The sequence below is a fragment of the Mirounga leonina genome, unplaced genomic scaffold, assembly GCF_011800145.1.
Source record: "Mirounga leonina isolate KUSES-001 unplaced genomic scaffold, KU_Mleo_1.0 Mir_127, whole genome shotgun sequence".
NCBI classification, from domain to species: Eukaryota; Metazoa; Chordata; class Mammalia; order Carnivora; family Phocidae; genus Mirounga; species Mirounga leonina.
Genome location: NW_023270316.1, coordinates 64322001 through 64338577, shown reverse-complemented (window position 1 = coordinate 64338577; position 16577 = coordinate 64322001). Strand labels below are relative to the sequence as shown.

General features: G+C 32.4%; 1 protein-coding gene across 8 annotated transcripts in view; it reads right to left on the bottom strand.

The window, feature by feature from the left end:
- Nucleotides 1-284: 284 nt before the first annotated feature.
- POSTN (periostin) overlaps nucleotides 285-16577 on the bottom strand; it is a 34381-nt gene continuing 18088 nt past the window's right edge. For 3 of the 8 annotated variants that reach the window (XM_035003522.1, XM_035003528.1, XM_035003527.1), the window contains exons 13-23: nucleotides 16364-16494; nucleotides 16156-16258; nucleotides 15982-16049; nucleotides 15280-15325; nucleotides 11765-11845; nucleotides 8739-8828; nucleotides 7921-8010; nucleotides 7127-7204; nucleotides 6665-6748; nucleotides 2084-2125; nucleotides 285-1049 (exon numbers count right to left, since the gene is read on the bottom strand). In XM_035003522.1, the coding sequence (XP_034859413.1) occupies nucleotides 1012-1049; nucleotides 2084-2125; nucleotides 6665-6748; nucleotides 7127-7204; nucleotides 7921-8010; nucleotides 8739-8828; nucleotides 11765-11845; nucleotides 15280-15325; nucleotides 15982-16049; nucleotides 16156-16258; nucleotides 16364-16494 (851 nt within the window). In that variant the 3' untranslated portion in view covers nucleotides 285-1011. The remainder of the gene's footprint in view (nucleotides 1050-2083; nucleotides 2126-6664; nucleotides 6749-7126; nucleotides 7205-7920; nucleotides 8011-8738; nucleotides 8829-11764; nucleotides 11846-15279; nucleotides 15326-15981; nucleotides 16050-16155; nucleotides 16259-16363; nucleotides 16495-16577) is intronic. The other 5 variants (XM_035003524.1, XM_035003523.1, XM_035003525.1 and 2 more) reach the window with 5 other exon arrangements.

The window sequence follows — 16577 nt, the reverse complement described above, 5'->3', positions numbered from 1 at the left end:
GCTTTCCCTGTATCTAGCAAAAGCCTAGGAAAAATTGATTGCTGTATTGGTGTTTGTGTAGTACTTTTTATTCTTCTACTATAGCTCATGGTGCATTGTGAATTATTGGTGATTTGTCTCTTTACTCTTTGAGAACAGTAACTGTCTGATTCATGTTTTGGATCCTCACAATTTAGCATGGTTCTAGGGTTATATTAGGCACTCAGTTGAGGCTTAATGATTGTTTCATTGTGTAATGATTCTTTATATAACATAATAGTTTTAAAAATTCAAGGAACACTAAATTCATTCAATTCCCTTTAATGAGTATTTGTTATAAAAAAAGAGGTATAAAGTCCTGTTCCCAAGTCCAAACCACTTATTAATTTAAACCTTGAGTTTTCTGAACTACCCAATTTAAAGTAATTCTGTTTATAACTGAAAAAAAAATGTCTTATTGAAATGTTTGAGATAAAAATATGTATTGCAAAAAGCATATGACAAACATTTCAAGAGTACAAAATTAGTTGTAGAAATAGCATAATTTACTGGTAAACCCACATTGTATTAGAAATGTGCAAAGCCTTTTGAAGTAAAAGTTTTGTTATTTTTTAATAGTGAGCACCCATTTTTATAACTTAGCTTCCCATGGAGAGGTACCTGCTTGCATACATTTTATCTATCTCTTAGATTCAAGGCTCAATCTTCTCAATGGAATGTGAAATTTAAGTTGTAATAAACACGTTGACAAGAATTTTCCTTGATGGATTCTAAAGTTAGCCAGAATTTTTAATGTCAAGATGTAAAAACCTGTATGTAAGGTGCTCTATTTCCTTCAGTTCCTATCCCACAGGAGACTAACCCCACAATTTCATTCAGAGAAAAAAAGATGAAATTTGTATTCAGAAGTGTTCAATGCTTTTTTGTGCTGGTTGTTCATTTCCTGAAGTCAATGTGGCCCTCGTAATTTTCCTTTAAGATCAGGTTATTCATTTAGGGTTGTTTAAACTTTGTAGTCTGGTTACTGGATTTTCACTGAGAACGACCTTCTCTTGATCGTCTTCTAGATCCTGATAGGAAGAAGGGAGAACACATAGATTGTAAATGTGACGAAACTTTAGAATTTAATAATGTGATATTCTGTGCATGACTGTATCTATAAAGACCATCATTTCTTATTGTAATAAACATTAGATTATGTTTTCTCAGTCATATCCTCTGTTTATGATGATGAAATCAAGGTTATCTTTTGATCAAAAGTATATGAAAATAGTCATTTATAATTCGAGGATTGTAGTTCTTTTGAACATCTGGATGGATTAGGATGTTTAGAAGAAATCCCTGATAAAATCTTCAGTTAGAAATTATCTATGCAATTGATTTTTTATTTCAAATGTCTATATTGGATTGGCTTAAAATCAGATATGCCTATAATGCATTTATAAGCCTTGCAATTTTTTGACTATTAATATGTAATTATTTTAAAAATTCCAAACTTGTAATTTATTCTAATTTCTACACAGGAAATCTTTGATTATGTAATGTATCAGAATGCAAGGTAACCTAAGTGAAAGATTAGAAAATGCACATAAGTATAATTATGAAGAAAATTATAGTGCATGAGTGATACATACATGTGTATAATCTACATGTTATATCAAAATTTTGTACAAAATTATATTAATAACTTTCTATATGTGTACAGTTTTTAATTTACTTATGTTTCAAACTGTAGCCTGATCTCAAATAATAACATTTTTAGAGAGTTCAGGTAGCAACCAAATTTTTCTTGGCTCATATTCACAGATTTCTTTTCAACTTAACTCTACTTGAGTCTACCTCGGTGCTTCCAAAAATCTAGCAGTTTACATGAGTATAATTGCCTTTCCTTTAACATTTGTTATCCTTGGATTTTACTAACAGTGCAGAGAATGAATAATCTATTTTCTGATTTTTATCATCAAAATAATTTGCCTCAAATTTGCTAACTTTTCTCCTTAAAAGACAGCAAAGTCCAATAAAATATATCAAAACCCTATTCTTTGATTTCTCTTAACATAACAAAACATGTGTCCCATATGCATATTACTATCAATACATTTACCTTGAACTCTTTTGTTGGCTTGTATCTTCCTCACAGGTGTGTCTAAAATTAAATAGTTGTAGTTAGAAATACTTGAAATTATGGCTAACATCAGACAAGAGACCGTAAGTAAAGAAAAGTATAAAGTTTTAAAATAAGCTTCACTTAAACATGTAGATTTTCTTTTGGAACAGTGAGACTTTTTCATTGGCCAAAGACAGACATTTGTTTTCCACATATCATAATGAATGCTCACTATTTGCAAAACATTGTTTCATTACGGCATTTGGAACCCCATATAATGTATCATTTTTGCATAGAGTGAGTGACTTACATGACGTTTTCACCTTTTTTATAGAAAGCATTGCTTTGGGCGCCTGGGTGGCTCAGTTGGTTAAACGACTGCCTTTGGCTCAGGTCATGATCCTGGAGTCCCTGGATTGAGTCCCACATCGGGCTCCCTGCTCGGCAGGGAGTCTGCTTCTCCCTCTGACCCTCCCCCTTCTCATATGCTCTCTCTCATTCTCTCTCTCTCTCTCTCAAATAAATAAATAAAATCTTTAAAAAAAAAAGAAAGCATTGCTTTATGATGAAGGGATATTTAACATTATATAAAGGTTAGCAGAAGTATCTTCTCAGAGAGATCCAGTCATTTCTCCAGTCATTCCTATCTGTGATATATCAGACTTCTGCCTCTGTAAAATTCTCCTTGTAAATTAATTCATAATTACCTTATAGAACATGAGGACAACAAATAGCATTGGCCTAGTAACTCTAGAAATATAATATTATGCAATTCAGGAAATATGTGCCAACATACTCCCAAATTTAACTCTAATCTTACAAGACCATTTATAATACTAACTAGTTAAAAACAATAAAAGCTTTCATATTTAAGAATTTCAAGTGTTTCATAACTATGCAGTTTTTTGTTGTTATAGTTACAAAATATTTTCCAATTCCTTGTTTTTCTTTAACTCATCAGCAAGACCTAATTCACATTTTCACTCTGCTATTGGATACTTAAGATCAAAGAGTAAATGTGGTTCCTACAGTGACTTCATTTTTCTGCTTACCTTTAAAATTTTTTTTTCTCTGAATTTTGACTTCTTGCTTTTATATATTATCTATGCCCAATAATCAGGTCAAAATTTTTCTATTATATATATTTTTTCAATTCTCTGAAATTCCGTTAAAAAGTAAAGCAAGAAACTACCACCAACAGTATATTGGCTGTATGTCACCTAGAAACATTTTAAAAATGTTTGAATAAGTTTGTTTCTATGTGGCACATTTCCAACATGTTTTTTCCCACAAAATATAAGATGTATAACCATTTATAATATCTTGTTAATACTATAATACAGAACTGTAGAAAACCTCATTACATTGGATAATAGGGGAAAGTTTGAGATAGGGTTATTATGGAATATGCTCCAACTGATATATTTTCATGAACTTCAGGTTTATTTGGTAACAGAATGATGGCTTATAAAATATAGTCAAGAAAAGATGGATTCAATCTTTAAGTGACTAAGACCATTGTTTATAATGGACTTATTAAACTCCAAATAACAGTTATTGTATAATTTAAAACAAGGTCACAGAAGTATTTACAACATTACATTTCAAAACAAGCACTTACACTCATATTTTGTTTTATACACTTGTCAGCATCCAATTAATGAACACCCAATTAAGTAATTTGTTAATTTATTACTATTTTGCTATGGTACTAGTAAAATAAGAAGTATTAATTGTGACAAAAAAAAAAAAAACATCTTTAGAAGAAAGCCTGAATAAAGTGCAGAAAGTCAGATTTGTTCCCAGTGGCTCTCTGCTATCTCAAAATGAATGAGAGTCATATCAAGTCATGCTTCAAGAAGCAAAACGTGGGAAGATAAACGAGTCATATGAATGATCCCACACAAATGCCCCTCTCTACCATGTTTCATGAAATATGCAAAGTGCTTCAGCCCAATTATTTATAAGACTTTTGCATATTTATATGGCTATGGCTCTCAGAAATTTAAATTAGGTGTAAAATACTACTTTCTTAAGTTTATATTAATAAGTTTACTATGTAAATATAATTGGCCATGATACTGATAATAGTTAACATTACTGGGAGCTTGTATTTGTCAAGCATTATTCCAAGCACTTTCCATACATTAACTCATTAAGACGTAAGTAACATTATTATTCTCATTTTCAGAAGAAGAAACCAAAGCAAAAAAAGAATCAACTTACTTAAGAAGTTTGAGTTGGAGCCCAGATCAAAAGCCAGACCTACAAGCTGATGCCTATTCTCTACACAGGCTTTACATTTTGTATTAGCAGATTTGTCAAAACCATCCAAAATGACATCTTCTTTGTTCCTTTCTCTATAGGTGGATATTCTCCCTTAATTACTTTACCTAAGCGTGAAATTCTATGCATTTCATGAGAACGTTTTTTGAGTTAAGGGCTCTGAAGCACTTCAGTGATAAACCACAATATTGGTACCGAAAGGACCACTTAGCCATGTTACTAGTCATGACTGAAATAATTGAGGAATAGACTCAATTCATCAGAATGTACTATATGTACCACTATGAACAGTCTAGATTGAAAACTCCAAACTTTGAGACGAAGACTGTAGTTGGGATAGAGATCAACTATCTATATTCTGAAGGAAGGAAGGCCAGTCTTGCATGATGCAATCTTTATTCACAGCAGCTTCTTTGTAAATAGGTATCTCAGGATCTAGACACTTGTAACTCAGTGATGGCCCATTGATTTTACAGGGCTAGGAAAAAACCCTACTGTGTCCAATTAGTGTTCAGTAGTTATACTGAACTCTACTAGTTATACTAGCTATATATGAGTTATACTAGTAACTATATTGCTCATATTGTCTTTACTATGTGAAAAAAAACCTTGGAAATGTTTTGATAAAAACTTAGGATGTGGCATTGTGGAAATTAATGCTTTATAGACATGTAGAGAAACCAAATATTGGGAACTAAAGGAATCCACCCTCTGGGATAAAAGAAAACAGGAGTTAAAGAAAGATTTCATTAACTAAAATTAGAATATCATATTCTTGTAGCAGATATATTTTCTTTTGCCTGAAGTTATTGTTATGTACTTAGTTCCTTGTTTATAATCAACTTGTGAAGCAGGGCTTATTAAAGGAGAAGAAAACATACTTACCTGAAGTTTAAGCCTAAATAAAGTAAAGCAATGTATATACAGGTACAGCTACTAAATGATTCATTCTCTAGAAAGCACTGCCATTCTACAAAGCTGCTTACTATGGTAAGGACTTAAAAAAAAAGAATTCAATTCAATCTTCATAATCTCTTCCCCTCTTCCCTCAAATCCCTGTTTTCATAGCAGACAGTTAAACACTTGTGGGTAGATGAGTGAATTCTGTGTGAGATAATACAGAAAACCTTGGTTCTTTTATGGCTCTGGCTTTGCCGCACACTCCCTGCAGTCTGAAATGAAATCTTGTATTTTTCAGACACATATTTTTCTATTGAGGGGAAATTCAATCATTGGTTCAATTTATTTTTACTATCGCTGAACAGTCTCAACACTATATAAAGAGATTTTTACCTAGGTTAAAATAAAGAATAAAGAAACAATTGCCTATAATATGTATGGTTCCAAGAGAATTTACATCTTCTTGAACAGAGGGATACAAATTTAAGCAGAAAAGCCATCTTGGATGATATTTTGGATAAATGCCAAACTGTAGTTGTGTTTCTCAACTCATAGTATATTTCAGGAAGCATATTTGATTTTTCTGAATAATTTAAATATTTGTTTCTCTGAAGCAAGTTGTCGTCTAAATACTTTTATTGTTAGTAAAATGAACTAGAAGTTCATTTATTCAAATGCCAATTACCCAAATTATATTTTATTAGCATTTACTGTTTCTTCAAATAATTATCATTTAGAGTTTGTGTAAGATTTTGAATTCTTTTTTTTTTCTCCTTTGCTTTTAAAAGTAGGTCCTTTTAATGTCATAGACAGAGAACATTCCATACTTTAAAGATTAATTTCATATGCAAAATAATTTCCATCTCCAGTTACAGATTATCACTCAAACTGTTAGAAGAAACAGATATCCATTCTCAGGAATGTAGTTTAGAAAAGAAAGTTACTAAATGCACTATTTTTTTTTTTTTTGCTAGATGTATGCACTTTAAAAAATCCATAAACATGCCTTTTATTATTGTTCTGGGGGCAGTGAATATATTTTTTTAATATAATATGTCAATTTCGGCTTCTTTAAAAAACTACAGATTTAAAAAGTATTCCCCTGTCAGATACTTAAAATATCCTTTGATTATCTGTATCAAAGAAAAAAAATATTCATTGCTCCCCAAGTTTTATATCATAGAACTTTTTAAAGACTGTTTAAACTAGTAATCATTTGTTCATTATTATTACTTAAACTACTATTGAACCAATCAATCTCTTAAGACAACACACCATGTTGTCTTTTTCTAACCTTACTAAAAGAAAAACCTGAATGCTCAGTCTTTAAAAAGTTGAAGAACTCAGTCTCCAGAACCTGTTAAGTGGGTTAGTCGTTTCCCTTTTACTAACCTCCCTGAAGCAGTCTTTTAATTTCTTCATCTTCAAATAAATGACCATCACCACCTTCAATGAATTTGGTGACCTTGGTGACCTCTGAGAGGATACATGTTTATAGCAGAAATTGGTTTATGTAATAAAAGCACAGGACACTTGATGTGATATATAATGGCATCTGGCTAACAATGAATTCCAGACCAACACTTGATCTTTCTCTAGTTTTAGTGCTGTTTCGATAAGCCAATTTTCTAAAGCTATTGAACAATATATAACAAATATATTAACAAAACAATCAACATGACTGTCATTTGAGTTTCATTGTTTATCTTTGAACATTTTTCATATGTTGGCATGGAATTTGAACAAAAGAATGAGATAGAGTAGAAAATATGTAAAAGGCCTCAAAGACTATTTTAGACTTTGAAACAGATAGCTTAGGTAAAGTCACATTCTTATGTTTCTAGACATGCTGACCTTCTTGCAACAATTTCTTCAGAGTTTCTTCTGTTTCTCCACCACCAGTAGAAATCCTAGTATATTTTATTTCAGGACCTGAAAGAAAATTTTTTTTAAAAAGTTCTAAAATTGTGGTAAGCAAACTTCCACTCTAAAGGGCCAGATAGTAAGTATTTTAGACTTTATAGGCCATATGACTTGTGTTGCAGCGATTCAAATAGTCACTGTAGGGTAAAACAGTATAGACATTAAATGAAGGGATGGTCACACTGGGTTCCAATAGAACTTTACATAAGTGGGTGGTACAGGCCATAGTTGCTGACTGCTCATTTAAACAAATACTTGTAAAATAGCTGAATTCGGAATTTTAGACTAATTCATTGGTGGGAGACTGACACAGAGGTTTACTAAAATTAGAGATCAGTTATCTTATACAAACTTGTATATATTTTGGTATGTAGATGTGTAGACCTTAAGCTAAACAGAAAATCAAAGGAGGGAATGGTTTTTCTTCTAGGATTTATTAACTCATTAATACATAGTTAAGTGAAAATATTATATAACATGTATGAATCTGCATAGTAAAAACACATGCTTATAGATTTGTCCACAAATTCCAATTCAGAGAAAAACATAGATTGCATATTTAAGAATAATATTATTTCTGCCAAAAAGAGATAACTTTAGTAACCACCATGAAAATGACTTAGTCGATTTCTCTCATGATTCTTATAGAGAGAGCTATTTTAAGATTTACTATGGTTTTACCTTTATAATTCAGGCATAGTTCCATATATGGAATCAAAGATTACCTGTAATGATTCGTTCTTCCCTTGTCTCTTTTTCAGTTATTTCCACAGGCACTCCATCAATGATTTTGGTGTATTTTTTAATAATTGGCTCTAAAAGTAGAAGGAGAAAAACGCATTTGATGTATCCCTTTATGGATACATAAGCTAGATATTTTAATGATTAAATATAGTTCTCAAAGCAATACGGCTTAGAATTCAATCCTAATCATTTTGAGGACGTATCTCAAACAGAGTCAGATCAACAAATGTCTAAATGGTAGAGTTATGTCCTGAATCTTGGGTGAGGGAGAGAGCCAGCTGGCAAGTTAACTCTCCGTGTCTTACTGTCATACTTGTTTTTTATTTAGTGAGAATCCAGGGAATTCTACATCATTAGAGTGGGAGCCCTATATTCAGTCTCAGCAGTGATTTATTAGTCAATCTTAACACAATGGCCATTTTTTTCTTCTAAGTCCAATAGATTACTTTGTATTGACATTATTGTTATTCTATTTCATAATCATCACTGGCGTATGCACAGTAATGACGGTTTTGTTGGACCTGGTGACTTAATGGGTAAATTAATTCCAAGTAGGTTAAATTACTCTAACTTCACTAAAGGTAAATTGTATTTTATTTGACTGGAAAAAAATTAAGAAAAATTAAAAAAACAAAAAACTGCAACACCTAACAGGATGAGCCTGTGAGATGAATATTCCCACAATTTATATAAAACAAAAGCCAACAGAAAACATCAGATGTTCAATATATTTAACCAACACTGTTTCAAAATAATCACAGTGATCCTAACTAGGCTTTAGGAAATACATATAACGCACCTCCATGGATCACTTCAGTTACTGTTTCACCTTCTTTAATCAGTCTGAACTCAGGTTCACCTTCAATTTTGACCTTTGTCACTGTGGGTCCTGAGGTATTGTTTTAGGAGACAAATTATCATGTTAAAGCAGTTCTTTAACTTCAGCAGAACAGGAAATTTATTTCAACATTTGTTGTTATTCAAACGTCAAAGTGGTTTCAGGCTTTATGAAATCAGTTTTAAACATTTCCCATTGTCTATAAATTAGGCAGTATTTATGAGAACAAATGACTCAGTCTATTGGGGTGCTGCTAAAATTAACTTTCATCTGTTTTAGCATTTAGCATAAGTCCATCCATTTATTTGTAGTCGTAAAGTAGGATCACACAAGGTATTATGTACTTTATGAATCATACAGTATGTACGAAAATGAGTTGTTCTAATGATAACTAGTGTAGATCTTACTTGACTATACTGGTATCATCAATTACTCTTTCCTTATTAAATTTAATTTAATTTTTAATTACTCAGTATTGTCCACTTTCTATCAAATGGGCATAAGACTGAACATTAAAAAATCTCAACTTTATGCCTATAAAGACACTGAATTTCAGATTTTATGGGAAAATGGATTTGAGTACTTACCTTATATATGAAAATGATGCAAAAATTTACTAATTAATAATTAAATAGTCCTTCAAATGCAAGAGTTAAACAAGTGTTGCATTTGACTTACAAAATGATTTCACTCCCAGAGAAAATCATTTTGAATGTTAGAAAGCTGATTACTACATTAGTCAACCAAGACTATTTCATAGAGAAGAAAAGTAAAGTTCAGTACATTTAACTCATACTGTAACACCCTTCAACAGTTGAATATCACTATATTTGCTTATCTTTGAGAGGATTTATTTGCTTGTCCAGAAATTGTTAATGTACACCATTACCCAGAATTAGTCTAAAACAATCTAAAATAGTGAAAACAATTGTTCTTTCAAATAAGGAGTGCTTCATACCATAATATTTGATCTATGGGATCAAGGGATATTGAGTATCAAATGCAAGGCCCGGTTTTTAAGGTTTAGAAATTTCAAAAGGAAAATACCTTTACAGAGTTTAAGAACAAGAAATGAGTTAATAAAATATCCAAATCGACATTTCTTTGGAAGAGCCTAAACTGAAATTTCAGAAACACCCTCTATCATTATGCTTTATGAAGGCAGGAGCTGTTATCAAATCTTTTTTTCATATTTACTCCCTGCACCTAGGAGAGTGCCCAGCACAATAGTAAGATGCTCATTAAGTATTTGTTGAAATGAATTTCAGTGGATTAATTCTTAATTCTATGATCTGGTTAAGGTTAACATTTTATAAGAAATATCTTAAAACTGTGTTTTGGAGCCTAATACACTTAGAGGGAATTCAAGAATCATCAATGGACCGCAAAAGCTCAATGAGAAGGAAAAACCAGTAGCAAACTTAAAGCTGGACAATTGTAAATGGCTGCCACAATATTTATTTGTTTCCTTCAGGATGTTACACAGAAGTAAAACTTCTGAATTTTTGAACTGAAGAATTTTTAACACATAGGTGACATGACCCCATTTTTCATCCTTGTTCCCTTTATAGGCAGAACCCAGGTAGATTTGATGCTTCACTGTGTTCCTAATTGAAGAAAGATTAATACAGTTGATTCCCACTGACAAAGATTGGGAAGATAAATGGGTTGAATGAAGAAGCTTGAAAGAAAAGGTAGGAATCTTTGAAAACAAGAATAGCACATGTGAATGATTTTGATTATAGAAGCTGTGTACAAGTGATTATACAAAATTTTAGGGGATCTAATTTTAAAAACAGTACAGGAATGTTAAAATCAAGTGTATTACTGATCATTTTTTATTAAAATGATCAAAAAGCATTTGTCAACAAAACATTTCTATGATTTAATTTCTTAGGACACCAAATTCTCATCCAAATACAAAAGCAATCCAATGACCATAGGTAGAGTATTTTTTTTTTTAATAAGCACAGATTTCAAAGACTACATCAATTTTAGGTCTCAAGAAGAAATAAAAATATGAATAACTAATTAGCTAGGAAATAAACTTTTGCATTCAATTTTCCAATATCTAGATATAAATCATGGCTTGCCTTTAAAGGAATAGATAAAAATATTCAAGAAATTGCCATCTCACTTCAGAGAATGAGAAGAAATAAAAAATAAAAAAAATTAAGAGTTTTTTTGAGATTCAACTGAAAATATGATTTTTTTCCTTTTTTGGAAGACCGTTTCTATCCTTCTTACAGAATAAAGAAGAAAACTTAAGTGTTTTCTCTGTGGCAAGTCACCCCATTAAGATGCTTAGACATAAAAACAAATCATTCTTAAGGTCTGACCCTTGGTAATAATTAAAATAAATGAAATGAAGATGGCATCAAAGATGTTGGATGGAGTTGGCTAACATAGTCAGTAAAGGTAGAAGTTCAGGACTGCAATTAAGAATTCTAAGGTTTGACTCACTGCACCAGCTACTTACTCCCTCTTCTGTTTCTGGTGGTCTAATTTAAAAATATACCACACGTGGTTGTAATTTTAAAAGCTTTCATCAATGTATAGCTTCAATGCTCTCTTCGGTTGTTGAATGAAAAATGCCTGTACTTTTTGGAAGAGTAAACAAGACATCATGTGGGGAGATTGGAGATAAACCTACAAAAAAATACTCTGAAGGAGTCAACTGCAAAAAAAAAAAAGCTCAGGATTTGTTTGTTTGTTTGTTTACTTATTTTTTTTATCTGGGTACTAGTGCTAATGCAATGGCCAATTAGGTTCAAATGAAATCAGGTACAAGCAAATGTACTGAAAGTATTAGGAATGCACCATCTACTCTGCTAAATAATTTGCATTCCGCATTCTACAATTACAGGAGCATGCCATTGATACAGAAATATTTAGCATGTTAGTTTCAAAAAGAATGTAGATACATTCATAGAAATCAGTCTATTATTTGGATTTTTTTTCACAATAAAAGGAACCATGATTTTTACCTTCAGTTTTGATAATAGGCTGAAGACTGCCTTCAATCACTTTAATTTTTGGTTCCACAACTTTGGTTATAATTTTAGTTGCTGAAAGTATAGAAAGTGGAATATAAATGACATTTACATAAAAACAACCTGAACAAAGTTGTCCTCTTTTTTTTTTTTAATTTTTGTTAGGTACTGAGGTATAAGTTGTGGTAATATGTTCAGGCAGTCAGATACAGGAAATATTCATGGCACATTATCTATTTATCTTCTCGGGTCCAGATGGTGTACTCTGAAGTCCAGTGACTTGGGTTTGTTCCAGTGAAATATATATACACTAAGTGAGGAATGCTATCTAGAAATCTGTAATTTTGAACTGCACCACTAAAGCTCTTTACCTTCTTTTGTACTTCTTGAAAATATTGGCTGCATAGCAACAGAAGACAAACATGATTAATTTCATGCAATTCATAATATCTTAAATTGCATTGTTGGATTCTTTCTCAAAAGAAAAAATTGAAAGACAAAGACAAAATATTTTTTCATGCATCTGATAACAGTGATATAGAAAGGAAAATATGAAAAATAGTTCAGAATAATTAAAAGTAAAAATAAATTTCAGCCAGCCAACTATGAGCTCTATGCAACAAACATGATATGATCAGTATTTAAGTTATCGGCTAAAATGTCTTTAATTTTCAGCTTTAATATCATGATCATTTTTTTTAAGATTTTATTTATTTGAGAGGAGAGTGAGTGAGAGTGAGAGAGAGAGAGAGAGAGAGCACGAGCAGGGGAGGGGCAGGAGGAGAATAAGAAGCGGACTCCCCGCTGAGCAGGGAGCCTGACAAGGCCTTGATCCCAGGACCCTGGGATTATGACCCAACCCGAAGGCGAGCCGAAGGCAGACGCTTAACCGACTGAGCCACCCAGTCGCCCCCCTATCATGATCATTTCTTTAAAATTTAAAACTATGTGTTTTAAATGTGTGTCATTCACCCAACTAAAACAATAATATGCAAAATTTCTTTAAAATAGCAAACTGTTTGGCTTTTGGTTGTAGAGACTAACTGGAAATGTGCCTCTGGAGCCTACAACAAGGGCTACTGGCTTTTTGTCATTTCTAATTAGAAGCCTTAAAAGATAGCTCCATTAGATAGTGGGGCTGTGCTAAAACTAACTGTGCAATCACAACAGGTTGTGTTGACACATTAGAGGTGAGATGTTAGCACAATTTGGGTTTCTGTCACATTCTCACCTCAGGCTTCTGAAATATCAACTTTTTAAAATTCATATGGGTTGGGCACCTGGGTGGCTCAGATGGTTAAGCGTCTGCCTTCAGCTCAGGTCATAATCCCAGGGTCCTGGGATCGAGTCCCGCATCGGGCTCCCTGCTCCTTGGGAGCCTGCTTCTCCCTCTGCCTCTCTCTCTCTCTCTCTCTCTGTCTCTCATGAGTGAATAAATAAAATCTTTAAAAAAAAATAAAAATAAAAAAATAAAAAATAAATAAAATTCATATGGGTTATAGATCTTAATTGTGACTATGTTTCAGTCATATCAAATTTTTTATTTTGAAATCTTAAATTATGAAGCCCTAAAATATATCACATGTAGGCATCCAATTACTGATCCCACAAGTGGTCTTGCTACAGAGGAACCTTTCCATGAAGGCGAAATCCACAGAGGTCTCTGCTGCTACTATCAAATTGGGGTAATTACTTTTAGCTTAAATTTTTACTTCTTATTAAGGAACTTGAAGTGTAGGATGTTTAGTTGGTTGGAAGTTCTCTTTCAATCTTGCTTGCCTGAAGAATTAAATAGTTTTGACAGGTCCCAGACTGAGGATTAAATACTGATTTTATTCTGCTGTGCCTGAAATGTTATATCTTTGGCAACGTATACTACAGAGCATTTTTCCCCCGTACAATTAAAATGTATGATATTCTGGGGACAAGAATAATATGTAGCAAGGAAATCAAAGAAGTTTTAGAGGCAAGTCAATCAAGGAACATAAAAATGGCGTCTTAGTTTTAATTACTCTCTACCTCTATTTGAAGTACACTTCTAAATAGCAGCAAGCCCATCTGGGCAGGAGTTAAAGAAACATCTGGCGTTGGAATGCAAATCTCAGAGCTGTTTGTTTCAAGAGCTTTGAGTAGATGGACAAGGTTTACTAGACTTGCATAATTTCATAAAATGTAACTTCTTTTCTGTGAATGCAGATCCAATTTTATTAGAGGAAAATAAAGGAACTATAAGATTTTGGCTCATTTAAGCAAAATATTGCATTGGCATTGATAGAAAGTAGTGGACCTATCATGGGTAAAGTAGGAAAGGGAAAGAAATGTAGTGCAGATATACAACTTTAGGGAGAAAGATGACATAACATTTCTGATGAATAGAGCCCATAACGATTCTTTAATTTATTTAAAAATATATACAAGAGTGTATACTTCCATACTGGAATTTATGCCATGTTGAATCATAGCTATTCCAACTAAATCTTTAAAATAGTGCTGAGCTGGCCTGATACTGGATTTGCATATGTTATTATTACATAATTGAAATCAGTAAGAGCAGAAGACGTTTTGTTTTGCTCCTCACATTATCTTCATTCTTTTTCCATATCTAGTGTAAATCCTAAGGAAGATTTGTTTAATTCAATAACAGAAGGCTCAGAGTATAAAACAGAATTATTTTCTAGCAAGGGTAAGAGTGGGAATTGAAGTAATGCTTTTGCTAATGGTACATTTTGAGTGTTTAAATGTAGAGTCAAAACAAAATGAAAAGAATTTCTGCTTTGAAACTATGAAGAAAGAAAGAAAAAAGACAAATGAAGAAAAAACCACATTGAAAAAGGAATACTACAAGTTACATTTATGAGACTGGAATACCCTTTCCTGTTACTAAGTAGTAGAGATTTAATATTGATAATCTGGTACAGTCAGGGGTAAAAGAACCTTGGCATCTAGAAATTTTAGGCTTATTGCCTGGCAAATTCTTTGTTCCTTCACCCAGTTTTGGATGGGGAGAGTTTTTGAACTGCCAATTCATAAACATTAGGATTCTCTGGCACACCACAGCCACCCTGTCCTGAGCTGACGGCTTGAGGGTGGAATGAGCTACAAATCCTTCAGCAGTGTTACTTCTGTGTCTACACAGCTGAATTTTCAGATAACTCTGGAGTGCCTTTTAGCTGTCTCTCCTCTTTGTATGTTTGTATGTCTTTTTTTTCCCTGCCTCTTTTCCATGCTAGCTATTATATTTTACTGCTATTCTCATATCTTATCATTCCTGTTTATTTGGTGAATGGGGAAGTTCAGTTCAGTTCATAGGAGCTGAAGGGTATAGCCCTGGCTGAGAGGTCTCATCCAGACCTTAAGCCTGCTTCAAGTGGGATGAAATTTGCCATTGTTTGGAATTCTAAATACCAGATTATCAATAATTTCTGCTTCCAAGTACAAAGAAAATTATTGTGTTTTCTTATTTTTACATCTTGCCACTGGTATGGGACAAATATTCATTATGTACTTACTGTAAACAGTCATGGGGATTTCTTTGAAGGTGCTACCACGAACAAACTGAAAATAAATATTTGTATTTAGTAATGTGAAATTAGTAGTTTTATTAACAAAATTATGGCACCACTTTAATTCATTTTGCAATCTCCTGTTACTGGGCCAGATGGCATAAAAATTATTGGATTTGATCCTCAGAGTCTTAAAAATTATAAAATAGTTAATCTAAAGTTAAATAGGTTTTTAAATAGTATTTCATATGTTTTCTGATACTTAGACCCTACAAGGACAAAGGAGCAAAACACTTTTTTGCCTTTAACCACTGTGATTAGTGACAACTTTTTACAAGTAAATACTTAACTTATATTCTGTCGCAAGGGTATTTAATAATAGAAAGATTATAGCCTTTTTATCGTCATGTCTTTTCTTTCCAACTGGACTGTAAGTTTTTAAATAAAGGGCCATCTCTGATTCAACTTGTATTTTCCATTACACTTAATACACTGCCTGGACCCAAGTAGCTTTTAATAGGTATTTGTTGAATAAAACCATAAAGAAATTATGTCATTTACTCCAGGTGGGCCAGTGATACGTAATCAACAAAAAGCAATCCAAGTCCAGTGTATACCTACCTATTAATTTATACATTTCTAGTCTTTTGTGTTAAAATTGCAATACCAATTCAGCACATTATAAACAAATCCAATAATATTCTGTACCTTAATTTGGATGTATTTGATCAGTTTATTAAGTATTTCCAGCAGCTGATCATTTCCAACAGGTGTGTCTATGAAGAGGAAGATTAAATAAATATTAGTAAGAAAATGTGAAATAAAAATCTAGGTTTCTTTTGAAAAAGATTCAATTCATTAATGAGTTCAATAATTACCAACCTGCTGGGTAGAGGAGTTTATCTACAACATGAATGACACCGTTTGTTGTCATGATGTCAGATTCTTTTGATTTCACTTCGTTCACCAGAAGTGTATCATTTACCTATCAAAACAGTGGGTAATGTCAATGAGAATGTAATGAAAAATTAACATTAAGATAATTGAACAATGGATGAATGCTACCATAAATTCATTCTAGAGAACTTACTCCTTTCAGATAGATTTTGCTTCCTTGTGTGGTCTTCAGAATGTTAGTAACACCAGGTTCGAATCCTTTTCCAATGAAAACTCCTGGTGTTAGGTGATAAAGGATGATGTTTTGAAGGGCATTTTTGTCACCTGGGGGGGGAATGTATATTTATAACATGTCATATTTTTTGATATTTTGATGCTAGAAAGATTAAGGATAGAAATATTTCTTT